Raw genomic sequence first — 21,218 nt, forward strand, 5'->3', positions numbered from 1 at the left:
CACTGAAGTCCAGACTTTGTCCATCCATCCAGTGACTTCAGGAAAGTTTCATGGTGCATCCTCCTGGTGTCACAAGTTTCTCTCTCACTCCAAACTTTCTTTCTGCTGCTCGATTATCGTTTTCAGCTGCAGATTTCTTTACTTGCAGATTGTAATCTACAAAATTTTGGGGGCATTTGTGTTCAGTCTGCAGGACAGAGGCTCTTTTTGCAGGAGACATGTGCAGTAGAGTGAAGTGACAGTGGTACAGGAGGAACAGGAGCAGCAGATACTCACACACAAGACTAGAACCTCTCACTGCTTCAGTGTGAACATTTTAATATAGAAGTCACACCTGAGTATAAGTCACAGGAAACATCCAAACCATGAAAAAAGTGCAATATATAGACCAAAAAAACAGTACTGTTACTTGTATAAAAATATTACTCAAGTCAAAGTAAAAGTGTACTGTTCTTTCTTCCAAAGGAGCATATGTAACTACCCACCTCTGTGTTTTCAGTTACACATTACAGGTCAGATCTGTGGAGAGACAAAACATTATTTTATTGTTTTTTCCTCCCTGGGACGAGCAGAGGCAGATCTATCATTTTAAAAAGTGACATATTCAAGTTTTGAATGCAAAGTGTCAACAGTGAACTGAGTGTGTAGAAGTAAATGAGTATCGTGTGTGTATTGTTTGTGACTGGACACACACTTGAGTGTATACTGTGTGGTAGGTGCTCCTCTGTGCCCTCCTGCTAGTCCCCCTCAGGATGTGTGGGTTCTCAGGAGTCCTCCCTCTGGTAAGCTCCGCCCCCTGGCCCTGTAACCCCGTGTGGTTTTAACCCATAAGCCCCGCCCACTGGTCCAGTAACCTTACGTAGTCCTAACCCATAAGCTCCGCCCCTGACACTTAAGACCCGGGTTCTGGTAAACCCGTGTGGTCCCGCTGCTTAAGCCCCGCCCCCTGAGGCTTAAGGCCCATCCCCTGTTCCTGATAAGCCTGTGTGTTCCCAGCCCCACCCCCTGGCCTGTGTGACCCTGTAGTCGAGTTATGAACTTGCCCGCCTTGAAATTCAGTCCAGTCTGGCTGTGCTCCCATTGTAGGGAGTATTATACCTTTGAAAACAATGACATAGCGCCCGCCACTGCTGCATGCTTCATCTCACTGTTCATTCCTGTGTGCTCATTTGCCTTTCTGTCCAGGGGACCGCAGCAGTGTGGGCAGTGGGGAGTCTGTGGGCAGCAGTCGCAGTGCGGGCAGCGGGCAGAGCTCTGAGAGTGGACCCAAGGCCAACGGAGCCCAGCGCCACCATGACACGCTCAAGGTGAGAGCATCAAAACAGACAAAAACAAAAACAGCCACTACATAAGATCACATGGCAGCACGGGCGTGAGAGCAGCACAGGACCACAGTCTGCTGTACGCCTCCATCTCAAAGCCTCTAACCAGTCCTAAGAACTGTGAGGTACAGAGCTTAGCCAGAGGGAAAAAATGGTTTGAGGGGGGAGTTAAAGAGGCTATTTCTGTTTGGAAAGACAATCCATCTTTGAACAGAAATGGGAGGCTCAGGCATCATCTGTCTCCCATTACCACTCATCCTCAGACCTAAATCAAAACAAAGAAAACAACTGTGATATTCTGCATGCTAATAGACCAATGTAACACAAATAAACTGTAAACAAGTAGGTGTGTTTCATTAGAGTTAACTCCTCCCTTCAGGCAGTGTCCACCTGAAACCTGACCAGAACTGAAGAAGAAGTCCACTTGAATTTTTCTTTTACTTTGGAGCTTATTTGAACTGTCAAAATGGTATTACTCAAGTAGAAGTACAAAGTACTGGTTGTGAATGATGTATTTGTGGAAACTACTAAAATAACAGCTAATGTAACATATGGTTGTAATTTCATGTACAAAACATAAATCTTATATTTTCAAAGGATGGACCAGAAAAATTAGACAAACTAAATCATATCTGAAGTTAAAAAAAAAATCATATTGTCAACATAAAACTTGTCACTTGTAGACAGACACTTGGGACATTTTTACTTGAGTAAAAGCACTGTTACACTGCACAATGTACTACTCCAGTAGGAGTATAAGTATGGGTTCTGAAAACTACTCTGTACAATTGTAAAAGTATGCAGAGTACAACTGTATTAAAGCCACTCAATAAAATGTACTCAAGTAAAAGTAACAGAACTCTCCACATACTCTGTGTAGAGTGTTGTCTGACTGTTGCTCTTCTGTGTGCAGATGGCGCCCTCTTCTGGAGAGTCTGGAGACCACATCCACTTGGCAGCAGCAGATAAAGTGGCAGAGGGATCGACAGGTTTGTACAATATCAAATATTTAATGTGGTAAAACATTAAAATACAGTTATAGTAAATAAATACATTTTAATTTTAATTAACCCTTGATAGAACAACATGAACAAACTCAGGAAGGATATGTAAGATTTTTATTTTTTAATTCCATAAAATGGTACATCTGTGTCCCCAGTTCATGTTATAGTTTTGGGCTTTTGGTTGGTGAGATGATTGTCCAATCACAAAGCAGAATGAGCCTCACATGAGTGACTCATTTGGGTTGCCAGGTCCAGTGCTGAAATCCAGTTGGTTTAAAACTAAAATGTCTCTCTCTGATCTGAATGATCCTTAAACCCCAGCACCTGCACCAGTCATGAGTCAGTGCTAGTGCAGCCTCTGCAGCTCAGGGAGGGAATTCTGGAGGTTCTGAGCTTCACATGAGGACTGAACATAAACTGAGAATGAGACAAACTTGGATGTGTCTCTGTCTGCAGGTTTAAGGCTCTGGGGACACAGGTTCAGTTGTGTCTGTAGAACCTTCCCTGTACAAGTGCAGGCCACATATAGTTTCTTAACTTAAACCATGGACACAAGCACGTGACGCCATCAGGACAAGTTACCAAGGCCAAGTCAGATATGTGGAAAAAAAGGATATTTGAACAGCTGGACTTGTATGAGTTTCAAGCCTTGTTAAAGTCTGCACACATTTCAGTTTTTTCCATTATGATTGAAAATCTCTAGGGATTTAAATTCACAAAAAATACAAACAAAAATAAGTGATTGCAAACCCTTGATTGAATAGTCCTGGAAGAACACTGAAAATCATCTCTCTTTTTCAGGTCTATTATAAAAAATACACTGGAATTTTCAATAACAATGATATAATATATTTTTTGCTTTGACACAAGCTATTCAGACGGTATCAAAACATTTTTCATTGATCCTTTGCTGTGAGGGCCAGCCAGAGGAAATGAAAGCACAGAGACCCACCTCACCTGGCCACAGAAACTAATAAAACCAAGCACGCGGCCAGACCGTAAACGCATCACTGTTATGAAACAGCAGCGTAGTGCGGCGTGGTATAAACCTGACACAATTCAGATTTTAACATTTAAGAGGACACTCCCTGGACCACTGACGGATTACACTGATAAAAGGCCATGTGGGAATAGAAAAGAAAGTATGAAGATTATGGAGTAAGAAAGTTTTCAGAAATATTCACATGCATATTTGTCTGTAGTTGAGCATAAAATAAATATTCATAAACTCTCAAATGAGTTCAATTGTACATAAAATGTGTTGTGTGTATTTTATCCATCAGAATACGAATTGAAAAGTTACAACATCAAGAATTGCAATCACCAAATGAAAATTTAAGATTTTCTTCAGTAGGAATATGAATTCACAGACGAGACTCGACTGTCAAAAATACAACATCACTTGACAGTCATTATTTATTAAGCAGAAGAAAGATTGATCGAGATGCCGGATTTTTGTGTCGCATACGGACTGAACCAGGACTAAATCAGGACTGAACCAGGACTAAATCAGGACTGAACCAGGACTAAAGCAGGACTGAACCAGGACTAAAGCAGGACTGAACCAGGACTAAAGCAGGACTAAAACTGGACTAAAACTGGACTAAAACAGGACTAAAACAGGACTAAACCAGGTCTAAACCAGGACTAAAACAGAACTAAAACTGGACTAAAACAGGACTAAAACTGGACTAAAACAGGACTAAAACTGGACTAAAACAGGACTAAAACTGGACAAAAACTGAACTAAAACAGGATTAAAACAGGACTAAAACTGGACTAAAACTGGACTAAAACAGGACTAAAACAGGACTAAAACTGGACTAAAACAAGACTAAAACTGGACTAAAACAGGACTAAAACAGGTCTAAAACAGGACTAAAACTGGACTAAACCAGGTCTAAACCAGGTCTAAACCAGGACTAAAACAGGACTAAAACTGGACTAAACCAGGTCTAAACCAGGACTAAAACAGGACTAAAACTGGACTAAATCAGGACTAAACCAGGACTCTCAGGTGACCGCAGGCAAAATGCCAGCTCAGAGCTCTGCGCCCCACGCCTGGTCGCGCTTTGTGGACACCCTGCTCCACGGACTTGGGGTTCTGCCTCTGTCTCAAGTTCAAGATTAGTCCAAGATTAGTCCAAGATTAGTCCAAGATTAGTCCTGGTTTAGTCCTGGTTAAATCCTGGTTTAGTCCTGGTTCAGGCCTGGGGTCAATCCTGATTCAATTCTGGATCAGTCCTGGATCAGTTCTGGTTTAGTCCTGGTTTAGTCCTAGTTTAGTCCTTTGTTTTTGTTTTTGTTTAGTCCAGGTTCAATCCTTATTTGGCACAAACGTCCAGCATCTCGACGGATGTTTGTCCTGCTCAGTTTATGAATATTTATTTTATGCTCAACTACAGACAAAATGCACACAAATATTTCTGAAAGCTTCTTACTCCATAGAAGATTTACTGTTGGAAATCATTCTATTTTCTGAGTAAGGAGTGTTTTTTGTTGTCACTGTGGTATTGGAATCAGCGTTGAGTATCGAGTCTGTTCCTGAGCATCAAAATCGAGTCTGAAATGTATCGTGACACACAAATAACTAGACTGAGTCACTTCTTGCATTAGACAAAAACTGCATTTAAACTTATAATTAAAGATTATTAGCGTACAGAACACTGTGACATCATCTGAAACAAAGCAATAAGTGTGTTTTTCACTTTGTATTTCCATGGAATCATCCGGGCCGCCTTCAGAAAGTTACACATTGTTGCTTTAATTACCAGTACCGAAACTTCAACTGAAAGCTGCCGCCCTGGTAGCGTGCAGAGGTTGACTCTGAGATAGCTGAGATAGAGTTGATGGATGGATAAACAGTGACCTCAGGGTGAAAGAGGGAGGAGGGAGAAGAAAAAGCAAGAGGGAGGAGATAGAGAGAAGCTTTTGCTCTGACATTTAGTTTGAAATGTGTGGAGTACAGCTTAAGCATGTTTTGGTTGTCCTTCTTGAAGGGTAAGTCACTGTACTTTTTTCATACTCTTGGTGATGTTCAGAAGTTTGGATTTAGGAGCTAGTCGTAGGACTTTCAGCTCTTTTACAGGATCCGAATCTCTTGGTTCTGGCTCTTTACGATTTATTTGTAGGACAGAAGCCGATGTGAGAACTTTCAACACTGAACAATCGTCCAGGAACAACTGAGAAGACAGAAATCTGAACTGCTAAAATAATCCAAGGATCCCATATATTTCAACTTTTATACAGATTAAGACCCCATGGAGACACAGGGAGGGCATCTGACACACAGGGAGGGCATCTGACACACAGGGAGGGCATCTGACACACAGGGAGGGCATCTGACACACAGGGAGGGCATCTGACACACAGAGACTTTTCAGAATACAGATCAAGACGAGTTGTATGTTACTACTTCACTACTGCATTCAGTTAAAGCTGCAGTGTGTACCTTTTTTTCCGCTACCTGCTTGTCACCGCAAAGAGTTATTGGAGATGCTTATAACTTTCTATCTCCATGGAGACAAACAGGTGACGCTATGAGGCCATATTACAGGTCAGATCTGTCAAGAGGCAAGCCCATGCTCAAGAAGAATATGTGCTTTTCGATTTTATTTTTAAAAATTTTTTCAGCAATAAAAAAGCAGATCAAAAAGACGATAATTATGGAAGTACCAAAATCTCTTATTTTGCATGAAAACTGTTAACCCTGTATGTTTAGATCTGTACAAAATGTTTGGAAATTCTTGTATTAGTTTTTCAGTTCAGATTTCAGTCTTTTGTCAATTCTTCTGGACGTGTTTAAAATGCTGACTTTGAACACAATCCGATTATAAAAACATAAATCACAAATCTGTGTCCGAAAAAATGCAATGGGATATTTTTCTTAAATATTACCCATATTATATGTTACATCTACAACTTGATTTCAAGTTGATTTTTACAGAAGCCCTGAGAGGCAAGAGAAAAAGAAAAAAAAAGGCAGGTCATTTGGGCTCTATTTTCTAAGTGTTTTTTTGTTTTTGTTTTTTTTGACCAGCTCAAAAAGTAATTAAATTATTTTCTACAAAAAAAAAAAAAAATCTACAATTTTTTTTCTACAATTTTTTGTTAAACAAAAAAAAAATTCTACTGTTTTTTTCTCTTGTGTTTTTTTTTTTTTTTTTTGAGTTGATGAAAAAAAAAAAACCACTTAGAAAATAGAGCCCAAATGACCTGCCTCTTTTTTGTTTTCTCTCTTTCCTCTCAGGGCTTCCGTAGATTCTCAATACTGATTCCAATACCACAATCAAAATCAAAAACACATTTTCTTTAGACAACACAGTGTGATTTTCAACATTAAATAGCAGTACTTTATTTTATAATATTTTATATATTTTATAGGTTCATGTTGGTCCGTGTGTGTACACTAGTCTATGTGCTCTTATACTTCTGATACAAATCAACATCATTCTAAAAACATTCAGCTTATTTAGTATTGAATAATATCTGATTTTTGATACTTTTGACAGTGCTAGTCTATTGCTGAGTTTAAAATTGTGCTTTAATCGTTGTAAATGTCTGTTGTTGTTGCTCTAAAAGTGGTTGTTTTTTCTTGGAGAAGTATGCAGTCTGTCTCCTCAGGCCAAATAGATTTACTGTTGCTGGTTTAGGCCCTCGAGGGACCCAGGGAGCAAAGGGTCCTGACCTCCATAATAAGAGTAGCATAATGTCAACAAACAAATCAACCATTCATCTGTTGTATGAAGATAAGACTTAGATTAGTTTTTATAATTGTTGGTCCTGGCCACAGCAGTACTTTATTAAAACATCAAAAATATAAATATATATATATATATATATATATATATACTGTATGTATATTAAAGTGCCTATTACAGGTTAGAATACCCATTCCTCTAAAACACGGCTGAGACGATATATTGAAGATTTTGGTAACACTTTATAATAACTACACCTTATTTAGCCTTAATAAAGTATGAACAAAGACTTAATTAATAATGATTCACGCTTAGTAACTACTTAATTACTACCTGAATTAGCACTTAACTTGCACTTAATTCGCCTGTGCAGTAAATAGTTACTCAATACTTCTTAATTACTCATGAACTAACCATTTGCATGTTTACAAATGTATATTTAAGTTCACATTTGAGCATTTATTAATGATTAGTAAGATATGAGAGAATGATTTACTAATAATGTAATACAATGATCATTCAGGCAGCTGTTATCTGTTCGTTAAGTCTTTCTGAGAGCTTTTCTAAAGTGAAGACTAATTATGTTTATTAAGCATTTGTTAAGGTTGGTCAAATTCCAGAGAAACAATAATGTATTACTAGTAAATCATTCTCTCATGGCTTATTAATCATTAATAAATGCTCAAATTTGTACTTAAATATACATTTACAAATGCACACACAATTAGTTCATCAGTAATTAAGTAAGAAATACTTATGAGTAACTATTTACAGCACAAGCCAATTAAGTGCAAGTTAAGTGCAAATTCAGGTAATAATTAAGTAGTTACTAAGCGTGAATCATTATTAATTAAGTCTTTGTTCATGCTTTATTAAGGCTAAATAAGGTGTAGTTATTATAAAATGTTACCAAGATTTAACTTAAAAATGAGATTATCTTTCGCTCAGTTTTGAGGTTTACTTTCTACTTCCTGGTTGGAAATCATGACATCACATCATGGATCTGTTCAAATAACTGGAGGGTGTTGCTGCTTGTATCTGCCTCCAGTTGATGTAGTGACACTCACTGGTTCTACAGCGGAAAAATCCCCTGGGCTGAGAGGAATTTTCTCATAAGGCAACGTAATCACAAACTGCTCGTGTTCATCTGACAGGGACATACAACTTTAAAAACGTTGGATTTGTTGGCGATTTTTACCTATTTTTAGATGATAAACTTCTTCTCAGCTCAAAATCCTTCAGTTGTCTTAAAAAAAATGTTTTATAATAGTTTGCTCCGGCTGCGCTCTGCTCCGCTCTAGCTCCTCTTGCTCTGATTGGTCAAAGCGATCACATGATACACGAGCCCGTGCTCCGTGCATTCGTGTGTGCCCGCGGGATATTTATTTGACAAAGAAAACTAAGAAAACAGCTTTATTTTGTTGAAATCGTGTTTAAAGGATCAGAAAAATGTGTTTGTCTTGTGTAATTTGTGTCAAACGAATAGATTTTTCTCATCAGTGTTCTAGAACTCTCTTCTTCTCGTAGTTTTCAACATATTTTTCAACTTGTCTTCGCAAATTGCTTCTTGATTGGAGTAAACCTATAATTTATATTTACAACATACATTACCCCACCAAATGAAGTCAAACACACTTTAAAATGATAAATAAAGACTGTCTGATTGTTTTTATTTGTGAGCTTATTTCAATATTTATCATGCAAAATTAGCATTAGCATTAAGACACATGCAAAAAAAACATTTTTTTTTTTTTTTGCTATTCAGAAAGGCAACATAAAGAGTTAAAGAAAAAACGAACTTAGTTAGTTAGTTGCACACTCTATTCACGGTTTGTAGAGTGATCAGTCACATGTTTCATATTATTGCCGGTTTGTAAAAAATAATATTGATTGATTTTTATCAGTATCACTCACCATAATAAGTAACAGAATCATGTGTTGACAAACACTGATTAATGACTGGTTAATTAGTGAAGAAGAGCTGTGTTTATGATTTTTAAATGTCTTTATATAATATATTATAATATCATGTAATTTAATAGAAAAGGCTCTGCATAACAATATAACTTACAGTACATTTAAAGTGAATATTTAAAACACTCATTTGCAACATGGAAATACCTCATTACAAATACCTCATACATCATTGTACCTGCACCCACAAAACAAAACTACTCGGATTCAGATTAGTTTTGCTCTGTGCATGTGGATCACACATGAGTTATCAGTGATTCTTGTTTGTTTTAGGTGGGTCCCGGCGGCAGGTCAATGGCACTCCACAGAAGGGCTTCCTCAGACCTGAACAGATCCTCGATGGAAAGGTACAGTTCTCCTCACGTTCTTCTCCAAGTACACAGAGGCTTCTCCAGATGTGTTATTGAGGTTTATTGCATTTATACGATTCAGTTTAAACTGGAGTAGGTCAGTTATCCGGTTCTCCTGGCGTGCATGTAAGCGTAGTGAGTGTTGCTTTGTTTCCTGTCCTTCTCTAAGGCTGCGTTCAGACTGCAGCCTGAAGTGACCCAATTCCAATTTTTTGGGCCCTATGTGACCTGTATCTGATCTTTTAATGACAGTCTGAACCACACAAATCCAATTTTTTCAAATGTGACCCAGGACACTTGGATATGTGCTCCTAAAACCGATACATATCTGATTTTTTGACATGTGACTTCAGTCTGAACGGCCGAAGTGCATTCATCCACCTACACGTTATCAACAAGCCACAAACATCACTACTCTGCGCTGAAGTAGGTGAAAATTGTTAATGAACTCCGTGTCACTGAAGTGAAGCACATCTCCACTCACCACTCTTGGCTACGTCTCCACATCCACACGTTCCTTTCAACGGACGCTGCTGCCGTTGTCCCACAAAACTCCACAGCCAAAAACCTCGTCCTTCTCCTTCTCAATCTCCTCCTTAAAACAAGTAAGTTGTTCATGTTCTGGCTCCGGTACGAGAGGAACTTTAAAATCTCCAGGTGCTCGATGCTGCGTCCATGTTTGGACAACTTCTGTAAACACAGAGCACGCTCGCTGTGGTTGACGTCATCGTGTCTCCAGTGCTCATGTGGGACACTTTTGGGGCGTTTAACGTTCACACTGGAGATCACATACAAGTCGCATTTAATTAGAAATGTGAACGACTTCGCAAAAACATTGGATTTCACAAAAAAATCGGAATTGAGCGTTAAGTCCTGCAATCTGAACTGTGTCTTCTGTGTTCTGTAGGACGCTGAGGCCATCTACCAGTGGCTGTGTGAGTTCCAGCTGGAGCAGTACACCACAAACTTCATCAACGCCGGCTACGATGTGCCCACCATCAGCCGCATGACCCCCGAGGTGAGGACCAGAGTGTGCAACTCAACATGATCACAGTATTAATCAATCAGTATCACAATGTCAGTATGAGCCCCGAAGAGCGATTTAAGCACACAGAGCAGTCTGATAGAATAATAACAGAAAAGCTCAAACAAAAGTCATTCTAACCAGTGTCAGGGCAGTTGGAGGACAGAGGAGACAGACATTCTGCAGCATCACAGCAGCCACCAGGGGGAGCAGGTGAGGTCTGGACACACAACAGGAAAGCCTCTCCTAAAAGCCGTCTGCCAGATTTGGTGTAGAAAGTAAATAAGTATGTAGAAACATGCACACCTGACATGTTTCAAATGCATTTTAACTACACACTGATATTATTATTACTATTTTTTATTTATGAGGTATTTCTAACAAGAAACAGGTGCTGAAGTGGTTTAAGATGTTGTTCACCTCCCGGCCACATCTGTTTGCCAAATGTCTAATTTTCAATCACAATGTCACATTACACCTGTCCTGTCCAAAAAGTATATAGGTTACAAAAAAAAAAAAAAAAGACAAAACAGCATTTCTTTTGATTAATTTGATTGATTTGTTTTCTTGTCCAGGACCTCACGGCCATCGGAGTGACCAAACCAGGCCACCGCAAGAAGATCTCCCTGGAGATCAGCAAACTGAGCATCCCAGAGTGGCTGCCGGACTACATTCCTGTGAGGACACTTTGGATTTTTACATTTTTTCAAGCGTAGGACTTTTATACAAGTGTAGGACTTTTATACAAGTGTAGGACTTTTATACAAGTGTAAGACTTTTATACAAGTGTAGGACTTTTATACAAGTGTAGCACTTTTATACAAGTGTAGGACTTTTATACAAGTGTAGGACTTTTATACAAGTGTAAGACTTTTATACAAGTGTAGGACTTTTATACAAGTGTAGGACTTTTATACAAGTGTAGGACTTTTATACAAGTGTAAGACTTTTATACAAGTGTAGGACTTTTATACAAGTGTAGCACTTTTATACAAGTGTAGGACTTTTATACAAGTGTAGGACTTTTATACAAGTGTAGACTTTTATACAAGTGTAGGACTTTTATACAAGTGTAGGACTTTTATACAAGTGTAAGACTTTTATACAAGTGTAGGACTTTTATACAAGTGTAGGACTTTTATACAAGTGTAAGACTTTTATACAAGTGTAGCACTTTTATACAAGTGTAGGACTTTTATACAAGTGTAGGACTTTTATACAAGTGTAAGACTTTTATACAAGTGTAGGACTTTTATACAAGTGTAGGACTTTTATACAAGTGTAAGACTTTTATACAAGTGTAGGACTTTTATACAAGTGTAGCACTTTTATACAAGTGTAGGACTTTTATACAAGTGTAGGACTTTTACACAAGTGTAGGACTTTTATACAAGTGTAAGACTTTTATACAAGTGTAAGACTTTTATACAAGTGTAAGACTTTTATACAAGTGTAGGACTTTTATACAAGTGTAGGACTTTTATACAAGTGTAGGACTTTTATACAAGTGTAGACTTTTATACAAGTGTAAGACTTTTATACAAGTGTAGGACTTTTATACAAGTGTAGGACTTAACCATAACAAGTACATAAAACAATTTCTGTGCAGCTGTCTGTGCAAAAGCGTTTTTAAACAGCTATAGCCAATATGAGCTGATTCTAAATTCACTTGGTAATGGAGCTCAGCAGTGACCGCCTGCCCCAGTACATTTTCTTATTCATTTTTTCCATAGACTTTACAAAAGAATTGATATTATATATTTATACACAAGTTTAAAAGCTCAGGGCTGATCAGTTATGTGGAAACGAATGACTACAAGACCTGTACTTTTATTTACAAGAAAGAGTTCAAATCAAAAACACTCAGGCAGCTCTGTCATATATTTATGGTATCCAATTTTTCTCAGGTATTAAACTGTAGGATACATAGATCATTATTTAAACAGCAACATCTTTCTGGAATGGTTTAATAATAGAAACAGGCCCACTGACTTCTTTTTTAAAACTCATGTAGATCCCATGATCCATACTGCTCCATCGTAACAAGCTGCAGATATTCATTTATCTGATTTATTATCGAAATATGTTGGAGGACTAAAGGGGAGCATGAGGGTGGAGGAGGTTCAGAGTTATGAGGGGATATGTGGAACAGTGTGATTGATCGAACTCATTTCCACATTTCAACCTCCTCCCCTGCAGCCAGGTATTTGTAGTCAGAGACGCCTGACTTTAAAGTGGAACTAAACGCTTTTCTTTTTTTTTTCCACTACTAAAAGTGTATACAGTGTTGGTGCTGTGTATGGTCATTTTAGGGCAAACAAAGGAGTCTTTCTTGTCAAAAACTGAGTAAGCATAGCAATTATTAAGTTTATTAAGTGCTTGGTGACATCACGCAGGACTACCACACACTATTAAGAGTAGACAGTGATTTTAAAACACCATATTCACAGTTAATTAGCAAAACATGTTGAATGAGCACTTAGTTCCATTGAAAGTTGCTTTTACAGAACACAGTGTCCCTTTTAATGTGTGTGTTTTGTTTTCGTGTGCTGTGCAGTTGGACCTGGGCGAGTGGCTCAGTGTGATCGGGCTGCCTCAGTACCAGAAGAGGCTGTGTGACAACGGCTACGACTCTATTGGAATTGTCAAAGACATCACATGGGAAGATCTGCAGGAGATCGGCATCACCAAACTGGGTGAGACTCAGTATCATCTCCACATGTTCCTTTGGGTTCTCTGGTTTTCTCTGTAGTTCAAAGACACTACCAGTCTAAAGTTTGGACACACCTTGTCAATATTTTCTTCAGTGAAATTACTCTAAACAATTAAAAAAAAAAATCTTTACTCAAAGTAGCCGCCCTTTGCATTGTTGACAGCTTTGCAAACCCTTAGCCTTTTATCATGATTTAATGATGAAAGAAGATGGTTTTCACTTCACAGCTGTGCCTTCTCAGAAACAAGGTAAAGTGCAGTGTCCAAACTTTTGATTGACAGTGTAAATGGATTCAAATCCACTGATATAGTATTAGTATTTTTCAGACTATAGACTATGGAGTATAAGTCCTACCGGACTATAAGTTGCACTTTTTGGGAGAAATTTATTTTATAAAATCAGGGACCAGTAATCGACATTTCATCTTGAAAGTCAAGTTCTAGTAACAAAAATAGAATAAAGAACAACAGTCTGGTATGTTAATGTAACATATTAACAGTTTTTCAGGTAACTAGAACTTAAACAACAGAACATAACTTTATCAAACTCTCCATCTCACTGCAAATCACTAAATCCACTGCGGTTGTCACTGAAGTTCAGGCTTTGTCAATCCATTCAGTGACAGGAAATTTGCATGGTGCACCCTCCCGGTTGCTGTGAAGCTGTGTTCTTCATACCCACTTTCCGCCAGTCCCTCACAAGTTTCTCCCTCTCTCCAAACTTTCTACTGCTCGAGTACCGTTTTCTGTTGCATATTTTACTACTTGCAGCAGGACAGCAGCTGTTTCTGTAGGACATATGCACAGAAAACTGATACACAAGCCTAGAGCGCCCTCTCATGGCTGTCAGTCTGAAAATTTTTATGTATAAGTCACACCAGAGTATCGCAGGAGCAACCAAACCATGAAAAAAAGTGTGACTTACAGTCCGAAAAATACTGTAGTATTTTTAGTTGGTATTAAGTTACATGAGATTCAGGAGCAAAAGATGTTTATTAGATATTTATTTTGGTATTTTCAAAAGCCAAAAGCAAAAAGAGTCAAACTAAATAATATCTGAAGGAACTTTCATATTGTCAACATAAAGCTTTTGTCACTTGTGTGAAATTGTTCTCCTGTTCTCCTGTAGGTCACCAGAAGAAGCTGATGCTGGCCGTCAAACGCCTGTGCGACCTGCAGCGCTCCCGTTGCCATGGTGACTCCAGTGGGACCCTGCGGCGGAAGCCCCTCGCCGCTCTGGAGCTGGTGGCCATCGAGCATCCGCCCTCCCATAACCCCTCCCACCAGGACCCGCGCAGCGACCCACCCGCGGACGACCTCTGCCCCTCACCCCACTCCCCCAGGACCCCCAGGACCCTCACCTCGTTCCAGGACAGTGAGCTGAGCGCCGAACTGCAGACGGCCATGAAGGGAGGGGCCGGGGGCGGGGCTTCTGAGGCATTCGCTATAAGGGGTGTTACCTCATCCTCCTCCAAGTCCCTGAGCCAGGAGAGTATCGGCATGAGATCACGTGGGTCTGGAAATTCTGGAAATTCTGGAAACTCTTGCCAAGATGTCCAAGAAAGTTTCAACAAATTTCCAGATGCGACTAATAAACCTTTTGCTCCCATGACTCCACCCCTTACCCCGAGTAAAATGCAGCGGTTCGTGTACCCCGCGGTTCCACCAAAAGCGAAACAGACCCTTCACCCACCTCCATCGCCAACGTCCCCCTCTCCAACGCACAAAAACTTCAGCTACATCCCTGGACACGTTCTGTCGAGACCCCTACCTGGAGCCATACCCATTCTATGCCCCCAACAGGCACCCAACGACCAAAAGAAGCGCGCTCAAAGCCTCACCCGCTATGCCATGTCCGACGGAGAACCAGATGAGGAAGACGAAGAACACGCCGCTCCGAGAACCACAGCGTCATCCGCGATCCTGCCATCCTACGCCACTCTGTCCCGAAGAACTGCGAGGGGGATTTCCAATGGGACAGCCCACGTGAGCCGCAGTCAGTCTTTCGCAGTGAGAGGGAAGCGTAAAGGGCCACCGCCTCCCCCGCCGAAAAGAATGAGCTCGGTCACGGGAACGCCGAATATTCCAAACGGAGCTGAAGACTCTGGAGGGGTGGAGACGGAAAGCGTCGGGAGCGTTCGGAGCATCGCAGCCAGACTGGAAGGCGGGAGCAGCAGTCCATCTAGAAGAATTGACATACCGCCTACACACGTTACCAGGTCGCCAACGTTTAGCCCCGCCTCCTCGCCAAAGCCATCTCCGCAAGTTTTCCAGTTTCCAAATTCTAAACCCCTGCCAGTGCTTGGGGTAAGGGGGCTGAGGAGAACAGGGAGCGAAAGGGCTGAAAGCAACGGGCTGTACGAAGAGAAAATTAAGTCAGAAAGACAAGGCCAAAGCTCGTCGCCGAAGAGAAGCTCAGGCGGACATCTTCCATTCGCGGAGGAAGGGAATCTGACTATTAAGCAGCGTCCCAGGACAACAGCGCCCCCTTCACCCGGCGGGCCTCCTCACACGCCACCCAGTCTGGAGTTCAACCTTAAAGAGTCCGATACGGTTAAGAGAAGGCACAAACCAAAAGATAGAGACGGACTCACGCCGGAAGAGTCAACCAGTCCAAATCATGAGCAGAGCAACGGATTACACGCTGTCCAAAATGGAGCTGAGCCCCCCAGCGATGACGAATCCCAAAGACCGGTGCTGGTTTTCCAAAGAATAGGCTCCATGGGAAAAGGCCCCAAGCCACCTGTGTCGGCCAAGCCCTCCAGTCCCCGAAAGAACTTGTGTAGCAGTAACAGCAGACCGAGCACGCCTCAGAAAGCAGCCTCTCCGCTCCTGGTCAGCTCGCACACAGCCATTCCAAGACTGACCAGCGTACAGATCCATACGGTGTCCACTGGGGGGCACCAGAGTGCAGCCAGTCCCATAGCTGTGGTGCACAAGCCAGACAGTCCACAGAAACTGCACAGGATTCTACAGTCTCCAACAGCGCCAGGTACGATCAATAAACAGCTTCTACAACAGAAAGTCCTGTGCAGAAAATGTAACTCTCTCTGATATGGTCTTGAGCTATTTCACTGTGGCCAACCAGAGGAAATGGCTGTTTCAGGTTTTTGCTTTTAGTTAAAATTTTACAAAAAAATAATAAATACTAAAATAAATATATCCTATGTTGGCCAGTTTTTAGGGTTCAAATTTTACTTTCAAATTTTTATTCCGTAACTGTTCAGACTGCAGCCCGAAGTGACCCAAATCTGATTTTTTGGCCCCTATGCTCCTGTATCTGATCTTTTAATGACAGAAATGAACCACACAGATCTAATTCTTTCAAATGTGATCCAGACCACTTTTACTTTTCATCAAAAATGGCTTCTTGATTGGTGTAAACTATAATTTATATTAACAACAGGTATTATCCCAACTACTTAAGAATAAATTAGAGACTCAAAACCTGTCACATCGTGCACATGGGTGTAAAGGAGACATGCATGATTATTAAAGGTGCTGCACGTGATTGTTTTATTCCAGTACACACTTTGTATAAGCAGCAGTTGAGTTAAATAATAAGTCTGTCATGTACGGTCTGCATCTAATTACCAAGCAATTTATTGTAAAATGTGGTTAGTACTAACTTAGGACAGGACAGTTGTGAAAAGCGCTCATGTGAATAATTAGAATAAGATAAGTGACAGTACAAATCAGGTGCAGCACCTTTAAGTCTGAATAACTCTTCCATTGTCAGTCCTTCTCAGATATTCTCCGTGTTGTATTATAGTTGTTTTTATCATGTATGTTCTATAACAAATATAGTCATGAGTAAATAATCTCTGATGTTCTTCCTATCCGCTCTTGTGTTCAGGTCCAAACCTCAGCGTTGTCCAGAGTGTTGCGTTCACTGCCCCGGCCTCTCCTCCCCTGGCTTCCTCTTACCCCAGTGCGGTGAGGGCGTCCGCAGCTTACAGGCAGACCCCCGAGCCCCTGGAGCCCCCGGAGGCCCCCACTCCCCTGGCCTGTCTGGAGGTGCTGGCTCAGAGGCGGCTGGAGGAGACCAGTACTTCCCTGGAGGCCGCGCTCAAAGTGGTGGAGAACAAGCTGGCCCAGGGCGGCCACACGGAGACGTGAGTGTCTTATTTCAATTAGACATTAATGTAACCCAATGTATCTGCACTGTTTAAAAACAAGAAAGTACTAGAGTCACAAGTGGACCTGTGTCTCCAGAGTCTTCACCTGCAGACAGAGACACATCCAAGTGTCTCATTCTCAGTTTATGGACAGAACAGGTCTCATGTGAAGCTCAGAACCTCCAGAATTCCCTCCCTGAGCTGCAGAGGCTGCACTAGCACTGACTCAGGACTGGTGCAGGTGCTGGGGTTTAGGGAGTGACTGTTCAGATCAGAGAGAGACATTTTAGGTTTAAACCATAGACTGTACATATAAATGGTCATAACTCACGCTCTTGCCGCCGTGTTCCAAACAGGAAGTTCACATGTGGCTCTTCTGGCTCCTTCTGACTCTGGTTCCATTGACTTACATTAGGATCTTGTGGCTCCTCTCTCTGTAACTGCTGCTGTGAGCCTCATCATTTTGGTCATAAAATGTTCATATTAACCCACTGTACATGATCCTGGTGATGTTTTTTTTTTTCCGTTATTTTGTCTATCAAAAAAATCCTAATTATAATACAGAGCCTGGCTCCAAATTCACTCCTGTAACTGTGAGCATCATGAGCTTCATTTAAGTGGAGCTGAACTCTGTGGGTGATGTCACACTCACTCAGTCCACTTCTTTATACAGACTGTGGCTTAAACATGGTTTAGACTATGAGTTTCAGATGAAACTAGCAGTGAGGGCGCTCTATGATTGGATAATCATCCACCAACAAAACATAAATAGGCTATTGAGTCCATGTTTTTCTATTTACAAATACATTACAATTACATTTATTATCAGTAAAAGCTATATTTTATTGAACATGTTTATGTGGACACAGCTTGTTTACATGCACAAAAGAAATTTGATCATCAGATTTCACATCCGTGAATATGTGTTAATCACTTATTTAAGTTATAAACTCTATTCACACTTACGTCACAAACAGGAAGACGTTTGGAAACATGATTTCAATTTCCCATGCTGTTCCCAACACTGGACTCTCCGACCGACTGTGATCAAAGCCACTGAAGTAAATGTGATCAGAGGTAAAGTGAAGACTGCAGACGTATGTGCTGTTTGGAATCATCTGGAATTTGACCTCATCTCTTCTAATCACATGTACCAGTGCACTCAGAGTTGTGTGTCAGTGGGGCCTGCGAAGTTGTAATCGCATCTTTCCAAATGTTCTCCTGGTTTGTGACATAAGCGTGAACAGAGAATATTAAGAAACCAAAGTCTGATCATGATCTGATGTCTGGATTTTTAAGATTATTTAAAAGACATACAAACTGCAAAATCTCTGTGAGTGATCAGAGAGATGATCACAAAGAAATCTCCAGTGGACATTTCAATAAACTCCAGAGATCAGATTTTGTAAACACAGCCCAGGTGATTTCAGGCTCTTGGACACCCCCTTTTTTCTCTGGACTTACTGTTGTTTGTGTTTTTTTCAGTGGAGGCAGCACAGTCAAAGCAGCAGGGAACATTCTGGACGACATCGGGAACATGTTTGACGACCTGGCTGATCAGCTGGACGCCATGTTGGAATGACCTCCTCTCACCTCACACACTTCACCTGGACACGATGACGGAATGACCTCCTCTTTTCCCACACACACTGTATCCGGACGCCATGTTGGAATGACCTCTTTTCCCACACACTGTATCCGGACGCCATGTTGGAATGACCTCTTTTCCCACACACTGTATCCGGACGCCATGTTGGAATGACCTCTTTTCCCACACACACTGTATAAGGACACCATGTTGGAATGACCTCCTCTTCCCCCACACTGTTTCCGGACGCCATGTTGGAATGACCGTCTTGACAGCACTTGGCCTTCGGGAACACAACAGGGACACAGTACAAACTGATCTAGACTTCTCCAGGGGTGTGAAGAGGCGCCGCTCTCCATGTTACTGTAAATGTTCCAGATGTATACATTTAATGTGCGTAGTGCGACGTCTTTATATTATGGATGTATTTATAACTCTATTTTATGTTTTCTAACCAGAGTTGAACAAAGATGTATTGTTTATTAGCGTTATGTATACTTGCTGCTACGTGTATTACTGACGTGTTAACAGTAGTGTATTCCATAAACGAGTACTTTTATTCTTAAAGCAAATGTGTTATATGGGAAGCAGCCATTATTTAAAGAGCCTGTATTACACTCTTTTCTGATCCATGTTATAATCAGGGTGTAGTGGGCGTGGTACACGGGGGTACGCCATCCAAACACTTCTCCTGACGTGATATAAAAAAAATAACAAATATAAAATAGCTATAACTTAAATGTCAAACCGGAGCCTGCATAGACCCATGATGTCTGCACTACTGTCCTATAGAGACCTGAACCAGGACTGAACCAGAACTGAACCAGGATTGAACCAGGACCGAGTGTAGGGACAGTGCCAGACGTGCGCCCACGTAGACCGTTGGGTGACCAGCTCAGAGCTTTGTGGACGCCCTGCTCTGCACGCAGGCTCGGGGTTCTCCCTCTCTCAAATCCAAGATTAGTCCCGGATTAGTCCTGGTTTACTCCTGTTTTAGTCCTATTTTAATCCTGGTTCAGACCTGGTTTAGACCTGGTGTAGACCTGGTTTAGTCCTGGTTTAGTCCTGGTTTAGACCTGTTTTGTTCCTGGTTTAGACCTGGTTTAGTCCTGGTTTAGACCTGGTTTAGTTTTGGTTTAGTCCTGGTCTAGACCTGGTTTAGTCCTGGTCTAGACCTGGTTTAGTCCTGGTTTAGACCTGGTTTAGACCTGGTTTAGTTTTGGTTTAGTTTTGGTTTAGTCCTGGCGTAGTTCTGGTTTAATCCTGGTTCAGCCCTAGTTTGATCTTGGTTTAGTCCTGGTTTAGTCCTGGTTTAGACCTGGTTTAGACCTGGTTCAGTCCTGGTTCATGTGTTGTAGTCTGTGTTTTATGTTCTGTAGATGATTATAAACAGCTTTAATGTAATAACATGATTCTGCATCATTTTGATAAAAAAAACATCAAATAATCCAGATTTTTTCCGGGCTAGTGTCTTTATGTTTCACACTGATGACGTCACGAGTCGCGTACCCCCACTTACAAAATCTCCACTACACCACTGGTTCTAATGTGGTTTCCTCATCACAAACAGACCTGGAGTCGTGTTTGTTTCATTCTGACATATTTAACTCACAGATTCTACATATTTAACTGAATATTGAAAGAAACTAAACACAGCTCCAGTTTGTGTTTGAGGAGGTCACAGGTAAAGCATCAGTTTTGTGTGATACAGGCTCTTTAAAGCACTGTTAGACTCAGGTGTGGTTCAGACGAGGGGTGAAAATAAAAGAGATTTGTACAAAATATATTGAAATTGAAATTCTTTCATTGTATCTTGCTCGTTACTGATTTGACAAAGCTCACAGGGGTCCACATTTCAAAATTTACATGTAAAAAAATAAATCTTATATGACAGGTTTTTTACAGCTGATATTTTGACATTGTTCTGAAAATATGTTGTGTTAATATTCAAAGTTTCTAATTTTATATATTTCATACGCACCTTATTAACTGCAAAACCAGATGTTCTATTGGATTCCACTGGACAGTTACACACCAAAGCTCAGTGGCATCTCCTCAGTGTGTTGTTTATTGAAAATGTCCTGTTCTGTAAGTTAATAAAACATGAAACCGTTTCTAGTTTTCATTCTTCACATCGAACATGAATGTATATGGAAGATAATTTGTTCCATCAGATTTAGAGTTTTAAATACCACTGACTTTTCTTATTTTAGTAGCTGAAATTTTAAGTTGGCTTTTTCAGTATTTTGCAACATCAGAATACAAATTTCTACGACGGAGTATAAGGGTCAGATAAAAAAAAAAAACATGCTGGCGCTACGAGAATAAAGTCGTAACATTTCGACATTAAAGAACACGCCGCTCCGACATTTTCGACATTAAAGTCGTAATATTATATAAAGTCGAAGCCAGAAAAAGTCATAATT

General features: G+C 40.6%; 1 protein-coding gene across 1 annotated transcript in view; it reads left to right on the plus strand.

The window, feature by feature from the left end:
- LOC110154052 (caskin-2-like) overlaps window positions 1–20,906 on the plus strand; it is a 154,525-nt gene extending 133,619 nt beyond the window's left edge. Inside the window, exons 13-21 of the mRNA XM_020917986.2 lie at window positions 1,186–1,307; window positions 2,236–2,311; window positions 9,274–9,347; window positions 10,258–10,368; window positions 10,950–11,051; window positions 12,932–13,070; window positions 14,216–16,078; window positions 16,943–17,201; window positions 18,690–20,906. Of these exons, the coding sequence (XP_020773645.2) occupies window positions 1,186–1,307; window positions 2,236–2,311; window positions 9,274–9,347; window positions 10,258–10,368; window positions 10,950–11,051; window positions 12,932–13,070; window positions 14,216–16,078; window positions 16,943–17,201; window positions 18,690–18,786 (2,843 nt within the window). The 3' untranslated portion in view covers window positions 18,787–20,906. The remainder of the gene's footprint in view (window positions 1–1,185; window positions 1,308–2,235; window positions 2,312–9,273; window positions 9,348–10,257; window positions 10,369–10,949; window positions 11,052–12,931; window positions 13,071–14,215; window positions 16,079–16,942; window positions 17,202–18,689) is intronic.
- Window positions 20,907–21,218: the final 312 nt, after the last annotated feature.

This window comes from Boleophthalmus pectinirostris, unplaced genomic scaffold (genome assembly GCF_026225935.1).
Source record: "Boleophthalmus pectinirostris isolate CB_2022bp ecotype Guang Dong unplaced genomic scaffold, ASM2622593v1 HiC_scaffold_14, whole genome shotgun sequence".
In the NCBI taxonomy this organism is placed as follows: domain Eukaryota; kingdom Metazoa; phylum Chordata; class Actinopteri; order Gobiiformes; family Gobiidae; genus Boleophthalmus; species Boleophthalmus pectinirostris.